Here is an 11256-nt window from a genome sequence, read left to right as displayed (position 1 = left end):
TGGCGGCTACTCCGTCAAATATTCTGCCCCACGCACGGCAGCCAGTGGAGGAGCCTATGTTTAAAATGTCTTCATGCTCGTCTTACACTAACTGGACTGAACTCTTTTTAAAAGTTTTATGAGCCTTATGATTTCCAAATGTTTTACTGATTATTTTAATAAAACTTTATGCGCACTAGCTTTTCTATGTGCTTTCTTAAATGTTAAGTGGAGATGACAAAGGTTTATGATGCTGTGGTCAAATTCTTTTGCATTCTTGGCTGAAATCAAACTCGTTGGGTACCACTTTTAAACTCTGTAAATGCGAACAACTAAACAGGAACAACTATGGCAAGGGTCTAAATGGTAGGATAAAATTTCAATGTTCAGTGTGGTATGACTTGCAGGGAAAACGACCCCATTCACTGTTTGCAACTGATTCAGTCATTTGACATGGCAGTCCCACTGAATTGCATATACTACTACACAAGCTCCTGTAGCTGAAATTAAAAGTTGTCGAATTGTGTAAGCAAGTTCAATGCTTACACAATTCGACAACTTTTAATTTCTTATACCAGAAATCTAAAATGTTGAGGAGGTTAATGCAAAGGGGCTGTGATTTAACACTGAGGCAGCGATATAAAATTCAGACATTAATTGTATTTGCACCTGTGCTTTTATATTGTGACATTGTCTTCTTTGGAAATGGCTAGCCTAACTCGTCATATTTTGTTTTTCTAATCTTTTCAAACAAGCTGGCCAAGAAGTAACCTGCCACCTCCTCCTGTAAAACAGGATACTAGATGTAGTTTTGTAACTGTTGGACAGGGCCAGGTGGTTTCACTCTTTGTGCTTAGCGAACTGGCTGCCGGCTGTGGCTTCATATTGAGTGATGTTGATCTTTTCAAGTAACTCTAAGCCAGAAAACCTATTTCTCAAAAGGTCAAGTTATTCCTGTAAGTGGTTTAGAAATTTCTCTCCTGTATTCACGAAGTTTGGGACATGTAGTAGATCTGATTTATCAGCAGTAGGCTACTTTTCTTGAACCAGGATGACATTTCTGCAATATTTTTTTCCCAGTTTTCTAGCTTCTTATCAGCAAATGGTTTTAATTAAAATCAGTGTTAAGCATTCATTGAAAATGTGTTAATGTACTTTACTCTTTCTTTCCATGTATCAATGTGTGTTTCTTCTCTCAAGTGTTTTATTACCCCAAGCTCTGTTCAGGTTTTTTTTTTTTTCTTTTTTTCAAGCATTCATTAAAATCTCAGGATTTAACATAATTCTTACATAAAGCCTGATCTGAGGATATGTGAAAAGTTTGCCTTTTCTGGAAAGGGATACTCCTAGTGCTTTAAACCATTTAAAGGTTCTAAACAGAGCCTTTTGTTTTGGGTCACAAAGCAGCCTTTTGTACATGAGTGCTTGCTCCTCCTACTTCTTCATAGTGAGCAGGAATCAGGATGAACAGAAAACCTGTTCCACCAACTAGAGTCGGAGTCCCCTCCTTATTGTTCTTTCCTCTCACGCCTGCAGCGCAAACCACGCAGCAAACCATAACCACTGCTGCCTTTACAGCCGAGTTGAATTTTATGGTCCAAATTATCTTGGGCTCAACTGAAGGGGGATTTTGTTGCTTTCTTTGACTTGGTGGCAAACTTCAATACATGCCTTGGATTTCTTTTTTAGCAACATGCAGACGCAGCTCATTGGTGTGTGTTTGGCAATCGTTGGCTTTCTTGGCACCATCCTTATCTGTGGACTGCCCATGTGGAAGGTGACAGCCTTTGTTGGAGCAAACATCATCACCGCTCAGGTCTTCTGGGAAGGTTTATGGATGAATTGTGTAATCCAGAGCACTGGTCAATCGCAGTGTAAGGCCTACGACTCCATTTTGGCTCTACCACAGGATTTGCAGGCTTCCAGGGCTCTGATCTGTGTCTCCATTGCTGTCAGCGTGGTGGCCATTGGGCTCACTGTGGTCGGGGCCCGCTGCACCAACTTCTTTAATGGCGACTGGCTCACCAAAGCTAATATTGGCCTTGCCGGAGGTCTGGTGTTTATATTAGCAGGGCTTCTTTGTGTCATTCCTGTCAGCTGGTCCGCTTACAGCATCATTACTGGTTTCTACAACCCCCTGCCCACCTCTGGGAGGAGGGGAGAGCTCGGGGCTTCTATATATGTGGGCTGGGCTTCTGGAGCTCTGCTCATCATCGGTGGAGGGGTGTTGTGTAGCACCTACAGATGCTGAGGATGAGGAGAAGAGAGAGAAAGAGAGTACACAACGCTATAAGTCAAATAGAAGCTGATGTTGAAAATGTGCAGTTAGGACTCTACTGTAAAGGACTCCGCTTCAGCTACTGTTTTTAACATTTGTTTCAACTTTAGTTAAATGCTCTATAGTGACATTTTACAATTAATGTTTCTAAAATATGAAAGTGTGTAGCATATTGAAGTGTTGCACGACCAGAGCTTGCAATGTTTATAGGAAAATATGGATGGATGGAAAAATGTAGTCTGGTTGAGCCGATAGTTGCATAAGGTGACATAAAAAAAATGTTTAATGCAGAGATTTGAGTTCATTGGATGTGTTTTAGTATATGCAGAACACATTATAAATGCTGCAAGAATAGTTAGACCTTTAAATACTTTTTTACTGTGTGGTGAGGAAATGTGTCTTTGTTTGCAACAAGACAGCATCATTTATTTTGGGAATATTAGAGACATCTGACATCTGTATCTTAACAAAAAAAAAATAAATCCACCCTGTATATTTGTATTTTTGTAGAGAAGTTCTGCAATTTGTTTTGCGCATTGCAAGTTACAAAAATTACTTGCATTAAAATAAGATTTTCTCCAACGATGTATAATATAATGCCCAAAGAAGAAAAAAATATGTTATTTTGAGATTCTCTGTGCTCCAACAACAACAGTAATTTCAGTGTGCATAAAAGCCTGAAAAAACTTGATTTGGTCAGGTGTGTTTGACTACTCTCTAATATTTACAGATTGCCCAAGTTGCCTCTCTCTGGACCACGTTTGCATATCTCTCGTAATCTTTGTGTCATCTGATTAACGTAACAGCAAAACAACAGTTGACGAGAGCAGCATACTCTACTACAGCAGAAACAAGATGAGAAAGGCTCTTTCTGGAGTCTGGTTTTCGGTTATTGCTGCACAACTGAATATTCTTTTAAATGGGAGGACAGGGCAGGCAGATGGGGGGGTCTGGCATTGGATCTGATGGGTGTTTTAGGATTCTGGTACGAATCTACCACATTGATTCACCCTCCTTGGAGGGAGACATTGTCAACTGTAGTGTAAGAAATGTATTTCAGTTTTGACTGCAAAACAACAAAAATAGAGGGAAAGGCTAAATTTACCTTTACCTTTTGAAATGACCGTTAAATAAGGTTTTCCAGTTGCTTTAAGAGGTGTGTAAAATCAAGAACACACATATTTCCTCTGCTTTTGGTGGTAAAATTGAAGCAGTAGCTAACAGCAGATTGCACTCTCAAAGAACAGTGCATGGTAGGTTCAAAGTTCAACATTTGTTGCAATCATTAGACATTGGCATTGGAGCTATGAAAAAGGTTTCTGCTGAAAATTGGCCATGGTCTGCGTAAAATTATTTAATGTGTGAATGCCACATTAGAGAGTCTATGTGTATATAATTTAATACACATCTTAAAATAGATAATTTTTTCTGAAAATTTCTGACTTTGATGGCTACTAGTGCAAGTATCAAATAAGACGACTTACTAGCACACTGCTTTAACCATAATGGTCTCAATCATTTTTCTGCAACCAACAACTTATATTGTCCCTAAGTTGTTTGTTGTTTGCAGAAAAATGATTGAGACCATCATGGTTAAAGCAGTTTGTCAGCAAAATGTCTGCTTTGATATTTGCACTTGCTCTGGTTTCAGCCAGCTGGTCAGCAGAAAGAGAGACCATCTGAAGAGAGAGGTGGGCTCCTCCATCTAAACAGGCTAGGCCTCCTCTGGGTTGCTCCTACTCCACAGTGCTTAGATTTGTTTAGTCTGTGTGGAGGAGTGAACCCCACCTTCCTCCTACTCCTACATGCCGTACAGCACCAACACTAAATACAGCGACGCTGCATGGCCACTCCAAGGTCTGATGTCATAGGACAAACACTTTGATGATTTTTGACCATGCTATGATAGTAGGATGGTAGAACACGTAGCCCTATAGAGCAGGAGCATGACTCTCTTAATAAATCTCAGAGTGGGCTGTATAATCAGTCTCAGGGGACACAACCAGGAGCAAGGGTTTGTTGGCCATAATCTGTTTAAAAATAAAATAAAAACCTAACTGTGGTCAATGATTGTTTCTGTTTACATGGTAATTAATACTAATTTTCTTAATACCTTAATACCTTTTTTTGGGATCAATAACGTTTGATATCTGGGTTCTGGGCTGTAGCCGGCTGGTTGACAAGTCATTACAAACTAATGCTGTGCAGGCAAACATTGTTCAAACCCACAACACCTTATTCTAGTGGAGATTACAAACATACCAAACATGTCAGTCAAAATTTTGGGGAAAGGTGTACAAAAGTCATCTAGAACATTTTCGTTTGATGGAATAGTGCAGCTATGAAATGAATAGAGTCTCATGTTTGAACATTATAAACTTCATAACTTTGACAGAAAACAGAACAAGATAATACACTATATTTATATGTATACATATCATACTATCAGTGTAAAATATTATTTCAAAAACTTAAAAGCTACTTATGGGGAAATGAAGGACTTGATTTTTCTATTTTGCCAAATGTGCAATACTTTCCAGGACTTTTTAATATGTGCAAATGTAGCATTATGCAGCATATTTATTATTCCTAACTTTTATACGATGCAAAACAGTAGCCTATATGTAGCATACTGTATCATAGCATTTTTAGCATTGTTAACTTAATTCTTGTATTCAAAGGTGCCCCGCTACACGTATTTCATTACTTTGTGGTGATGTCTGAAGTTCTGTAACATTTTGTGGAAAAAATGCCTTGGTTACCTTGTTTCAAGCCGTGGTAACCTCAAGATCTGAAGCAAGAGCAGTCGTCGTCATGGCCATCATCGCCGGGGTATTTGGGATCCTTCTTGGCGTGGTAGGGGGAAAATGCACCAACTTCCTGGAATCATCTTCATCATTGCAGGCCTCTTGGTGCTTATCCCAGTCTGCTTGGCCGCAAACGCCATCATTTGTGAGTTCTACAACCCGATCATGACCAGTGCTGAGAGGAGGGAGCTGGGGGATCTCGCTCTACATCGGCTGGGGCGCCGCGGTGCTGCTGGTCCTGGTGGTCCTGGTGGGGGCCTCCTCTACAGTTCCTGTCTCCCCAACGATGGGAATGACTATGATGTGAAGTATGCCAGTGCTGGCTCTTAGCACAGCAGCAATGCCTACATTTATATCTTCTTCTGGAAGTAGAACCAGGACAGTTTTTTGGAAAGAGATAAGAAAAAGAGTTTATGAAAACGTCACCTTTGACCTGTGGAGAAGAGTCCACCATAATAATATATAATGTGGTTAAAGTGTATAGGAACTTTTGCAGTGTGAATGTGTAAAATAAGAATGTGTATTTGTCTTTTTAATGCATCTTATAGTCTGTAAATATTAAGTGTTTTTGTATTTACACCATAATGGACACTTTGACACAGTTTTCCTTGTTTTGGTTTGTTTATTAGTCCTACACTCACACATCCCACTATGACTATGTGAGATTCAGAACATGACTGCTTTATATTAAAACCATATCTTATGTAAAATTGGCCCGTGTTACTGTTTTGTGTCCAAACCTGATACTCCTTTTTTCCATCAAACTACAACATTTGTGATTAAGTTACCGACTCACAAAAACACAATTTTGTTCAGATTTGTTTGGTTGATGTTTTTCTTTGTATACCATTCAAATTCAAGTCATTTGTAAGACACATATTTGTGAGCATGTGAGACAACATTTCTCTTGAGTCCTTTTCCATCTCATCACTGTTTATTTTTTCAAAGAGTAGAACAGTAACGACGATGACGTGTGCCAAAAAACTTGCTTAGCAGCAGATCTGGTTGTTCAAGTGTTGATGAGAAAGAATCCTTACAAACAGGTTGTGTGATAATGTGTGCTTCCGGCCAAAGAAATGTTGCTAAATAAACAGACTGAATGGTAACTGCATGTTGTATTCCCTCTTTTTATCCTATAAAACTGATCAGGTTTGTAAACGTTTGCACAAGTGTCTTGTGTCATTTAAACATAAGTATAGAACAATGTAAAAATGTTGAAAAAAATGAATAGAGACAAAAAGTATCCCTTTGTACTTTACGAGGACAGCAGCATTAAAGATTATTTTGAGCCTGATTCAAAGGTAAGGTTGTGTGTGTGTGTGTGTGTGTGTGTGTGTGCGTGTGTGTGTGCGTGTGTGTGTGTATGTTTGTTTGTGGTAACAGGTTTCTGTGCGGTAGCCGCTGTTAGAATGAAAACTGGTTTTCTCCAGGGTGATTATGTTCCACATCATTCTGCTTTTGGTATACAAATACATTCTGCGTGTACGCATTGTTCACATATTTAAAAGTGTTGCCAGCGGATATGTGTAAACACACACATTGAGCTCACGCAAGTATTTCAACCAAATCCAGCCAGATTCCCACTATTTTAAATTTACAAGCTGTGTTTCAGCAGAAAGATGGTGTTAAAGAATAAAGACAATTAGGCAGCGCTTTATTACTATGCATCTTATAAACATGTTTAAGGTTTAGAGGCCTATCATTTTTTCTGCATTATCCAAAGATTATCCTCTCTGAAATAAGCTTGTCAGACATACACAATAAAGGGAGAGGAAATTATGTCACATTCACATCACTCTCTCTCTCTCTCTCTCTCTCTCTGTGTTTTTATGTCAACCTCCTCCCCTTTATATTTCCATTTAAAGTAGGTGTGGTGCATCCACACCTCACCAGTACTACACAGGCAGATGACAGAAAGAAACAACACTCTCAGGTAGAGAAATAAAGAAAAAGGGGACAAGGAGCAAGAGGGGGGAGGAGAAACAGCAGTAAGGACTACAAAGTAGGAGGGACATTGACAGAGGAAAAGCAGACTGCAAACAAATGAACTGAGGCTGAACAGAGACACACCTGGACTCAACTAAAAACTATTGGAGGCTAGACAGACAACTGAAATAGCCGGACAGGGCTCTGCGTTGCTGGGACAGACACTAGACAGTCACTGCTACTGTGGAAATAGGAGCAATGAGAAAATAGCTGTAGAAAAGCACAAAGATGGAGGCCTATGTAAACAGCAACATCACACGTTGAGAAAGACTGACAAAGAAACGCTCACAGAAAGACTGATGAGAGAGAACCAACCAGGAGGGAAAGCAAAAGAAGCTCCTCAGAAAAGAATAAGCCACCAGAGACGTTTCGAAGGTCTGTGAGGATTTCTCAAGCCCCTTCAGTGTTGATCCCTCCACCTCTACATCATGGCCTCCATGGGGATGCAGCTGCTGGCCAGCGCCCTATGCCTCCTGGGATGGGCAGGGGTCATCTTTAGCTGCATACTGCCCATGTGGCGGGTCTCAGCCTTTGTGGGAACCACCATCATCACCTCCCAAACCATCTGGGAGGGCATCTGGATGAGCTGCGTGGTGGAGAGCACAGGGTTGATCCAGTGTAATCCTTACCATTCTGTCCTTGCTCTCAGTAACTCCCAACAGGCCGCCAGGGCTCTGACCGTCCTTGCCATTGCTACAGGCGGTGTAGGTCTCATTCTGGCCTTCATTGGAGGGAAGTGCACTCGTTTTTTGGATGATAAAGGAGGCGGGGTTAAGGGCAAGATGGCTGTAGCAGCAGGGGCAGTTTTGATTTTCACAGGACTGCTGTGTTTCATTCCCACAGTTTGGGCGTCCGGGTCCGTGGTGAGCGAGTTCTACAGCCTCTCCACAGATGCTCAGCGGAGGGAGATTGGAGCCTGCCTCTACGTCGGCTTGGGAGCGTCAGTCCTGCTTATTCTGGGAGGCGGTTTGTTCATCAGCTCAACATGCCCCCTCGAATCCCATGAAGCAGACAAGAGCCCTTCTGTCCGCTACATGGTTGTCCGCTCCTCCAACGGGTCCACTCAGGCAGGTTCTCAGCGCAGCAGACCAGGACCAGCAATGTCTCAGCCTGTCAGAGCCGTGTTTTCCCGGTCTCAAAGTTATGATGGGGCATCGACAAAGATTCCTCTGTACACAAGGCCTCCCAGAGGCAACTGGCATGATCAAGGCTTCAGGATGGAGTCAGAAAGATCATGGGCACCATCAACAAAGTCTCAGATGAAAAGTCTGGAGTCGACAAAGTCTGAAAACAGTGAGGCGCCGTCTCAGCTGAAAAGTGCAGAAATGGAAGATGTTTATCAGTCAAAGGTGAAAATGACTGAGGATGTGTCCTCAGATCCAGCGCCAAGTACATACTTATAATCTGGACACATACACACACACACACAGTTAGTTAGTTAGTTAGTGATTGTTTACTGATACAAAGTAGTTCATTGTATTAACCATACTTATCTTTTTACTCCACCGTTTAGCTTTGACAAAAGGACAAAAGGGAAAACTTCTGGACTACATTTATTAATATGCAGGACTATAGCAGCTTCAACATGTACTGTGTTCTAAAACTGAACTAAAAACCAAATGCTGTACAACAAATTAAATCCAGGTTCACGTGAAGTTTGCTGTATACTTTTTATCTTAAAAGAATACTGTTGGCAATAAGTTTGACATGTTAATGTGGAGCATTAACTGGTAGCAACTTTTTTTTTTAAATGCACTGAATGAGGATGGATCTGTCCACATTACAATTTTTACCTCAGACTTTTCGCTTGTTTGTTTCTGCTGGACAAACATGAAGCTGAACAAACCAAAAGTAATAAACTCCAATATTTTAGCTTATTTTCCATCCTTACTTTAAATTGATAACATTGCATTTTGTGAATCTATGTACTGTACATGTGTGTCCTCATTGGATGAGTTCTATAGCCATAAAAAACTCCACTTTTTGCACATAAGAAGTTACTTTTTAGATTTCGCTAACTAGGAAATGTGATTTTATGTTTATTTTGTTGTACATATATTAATGACAGATATTTGTATATTTACTTTTCAATAAATTACTATAATTTTATTTGGCATGCCAGTCTTTTTTACTAATATAAATGTGTTGAAAAACATGGTAACATGTCATACATCATAAGCTGCAAAGAGCCTGTAAAGGAAACAACATCCTACTGGACTTTCAGCTTTTGCTATTCAAATGTACAGGTCCAACTGGTTTGACAGAGAGTGTGTTTACCGCAGAGTTGTGCAGGGTTAGAGGAGGGAGACGCAGTGTGTTTGTACAACATTCAGATTCAGTTTCAGTGAATCATGTTTTTGGAACATGTGTTATTTGGGTTTTGCTTATTCAAATGTGCAACAGCATCATTGGCTAGTCATAATTTAATAATGCCAGTTGCCCTAAAGTCTAACTTTAGAGGAGACTTTGTGTAGATACATGAAATAAACATGAATAAAACTACACTGAAGTAAGTCAAAATATTTAAATTAAGTTCAGTGGGTTTTAACAATATTTGGCTGCCCAGCACCAGTAGGCCACTTGAAAAACACTGCCATCCTTTGGTCAGTGGTGCACTCAAACACACCAGACCTTGTCAGATCAAAATAAATGGACTCTTCATCCCTCCATCCATCCATATTATACAAGATATGTTTTAATGTATATAATCTGATTACAAACATATTCAAGACATTTTCAAATAGCAACACCTTTTTATGTAATTGGCATGTATTATCCACCCCCAGCACATTCATCAACAACCACAAGTGTATTTTTCTTGCAAGTCTGTAAGTAACATTGTAATCTCAACCATCTTCTTTTGACAGCCCTATGCCCAAATACTGTATATCTGTGTACACACACACCCACACAAACACACACATTATATATAGTATATTAACAAATACAGCACCTCCATTTTCTTTATGTATTACACTCAAAAATAAGGATTTAGTATGCATACTGTTTAGAGAGTGCTTTATTTCACCACTTTTCCAGTTTGAACGTCACTGACATTTGTGCTCCCTGACCTGTAATACTGTTCATTTAAAAAGGAACACTTGTTTTATAATGAGTAAAGTGAATTATTTTTATATTTTGTATCTTCTAAAGTTGTTTTGTACCTTTGCTGCTGCGATGTTGCATCTACATTGATGTGCAACATGCTAAAGCTTTAGTTTCTTATAGAGGTACACGGCTCCAGATATGTATCCGTCCTCCTGCTGTGACACCGCTCTCTCCCAGTCTTTCACCTCAGCCACCTCTACACAAGTCCAGAGCCCTTCGTCCTCCATCTGCTTGAGCTCACGCTCCAGGGCCGCTTTGTATTCCACATTGTCATGGTTACTTCTGGTTGTCATGCAAATGTAACCACCTAGTGGAAACAGGGGAGAGTGCAGTGGTGTTTTTGAGTGATTCAAACAGTACACTACACTACAGTGAGGAGATACTTCTTTTCAACAAAGAATCTGAACTGCAGTTGAGGCAGCATGAAGCCAAAAAAAACATATTCTCACCTGGTTTGGTGGACTTGCACAACTCTCTGACGACATCAACAGGGACATGACCAACACTCAGTGCTCCAATGATCATAACCACATCAAACACACCTGCACGAGGAAATAGAGGGGAAAGTTGACAGAGTGAAGAAGATAAGTGAGTTTAAACTAATAATAACACTAATGATAAATACTATTTAATAACCATAATATCATGGATGACAAGAGTTTTTTTTCTAAATAAGTTTCTAAAATTGGCTAACCCACCCCAATTGAGGATTGCTTTCTGAATCACAGTGAATGTGTACAAAATTGAAATAATTGAAAGAATTAAATTACCCCACTGGACAGGCAGCGGCCCCTCTCCCAGCAAGAACTGTTTCAGGTCCTGGTACAACCCACTTTCTCTGGCCAACTTCAACATAGCCTCGCTTCCATCGATGCCCATAAAATGTCCAAATCCATGTCTTTTCATCTGTACAGAGACACTTTTGACTGTTTATCGATCTCACTGGTCAATTCAAATAAACGTGGAAACTAAAAACTCATAGTTATTGGATCTGTACCGCTTTAAAAATACAAGAGCAAGAAAGGAAAGGTTTCAAATAAAGGTTTGCATCCAAACAAGTTCATATTTGCAAGGAGAGAAGAGATTAACTGGAAATAC

General features: G+C 40.0%; 3 protein-coding genes and 1 pseudogene across 3 annotated transcripts in view; 3 read left to right on the top strand and 1 right to left on the bottom strand.

The window, feature by feature from the left end:
- Positions 1 to 1441: 1441 nt before the first annotated feature.
- LOC117955104 (claudin-4-like) lies at positions 1442 to 3120 on the top strand. Its single transcript, XM_034889276.1, has one exon. It carries the CDS (start codon positions 1673 to 1675, stop codon positions 2228 to 2230), a length of 558 nt encoding a protein of 185 aa, XP_034745167.1. The 5' UTR covers positions 1442 to 1672; the 3' UTR covers positions 2231 to 3120.
- A 942-nt stretch (positions 3121 to 4062) lies between these two features.
- On the top strand, positions 4063 to 5534 carry LOC117955994 (annotated as a pseudogene).
- Positions 5535 to 6941: 1407 nt separating this feature from the next.
- Positions 6942 to 11256, top strand: part of LOC117955097 (claudin-4-like) — a 26338-nt gene continuing 22023 nt past the window's right edge. Inside the window, exon 1 of the mRNA XM_034889266.1 lies at positions 6942 to 8479. Within this exon, the coding sequence (XP_034745157.1) occupies positions 7479 to 8453 (975 nt within the window). The 5' untranslated portion in view covers positions 6942 to 7478 and the 3' untranslated portion in view covers positions 8454 to 8479. The remainder of the gene's footprint in view (positions 8480 to 11256) is intronic.
- The window catches only part of mettl27 (methyltransferase like 27), a 3133-nt gene continuing 1015 nt past the window's right edge, over positions 9139 to 11256 (bottom strand). Inside the window, exons 4-6 of the mRNA XM_034889272.1 lie at positions 10929 to 11064; positions 10608 to 10700; positions 9139 to 10465 (exon numbers count right to left, since the gene is read on the bottom strand). Of these exons, the coding sequence (XP_034745163.1) occupies positions 10257 to 10465; positions 10608 to 10700; positions 10929 to 11064 (438 nt within the window). The 3' untranslated portion in view covers positions 9139 to 10256. The remainder of the gene's footprint in view (positions 10466 to 10607; positions 10701 to 10928; positions 11065 to 11256) is intronic.

The sequence above is a fragment of the Etheostoma cragini genome, chromosome 13 (assembly GCF_013103735.1).
Source record: "Etheostoma cragini isolate CJK2018 chromosome 13, CSU_Ecrag_1.0, whole genome shotgun sequence".
NCBI lineage: Eukaryota > Metazoa > Chordata > Actinopteri > Perciformes > Percidae > Etheostoma > Etheostoma cragini.
Note: the sequence above shows the minus strand (reverse complement) of the source record. Positions and strands in the feature narration are given on the sequence as shown.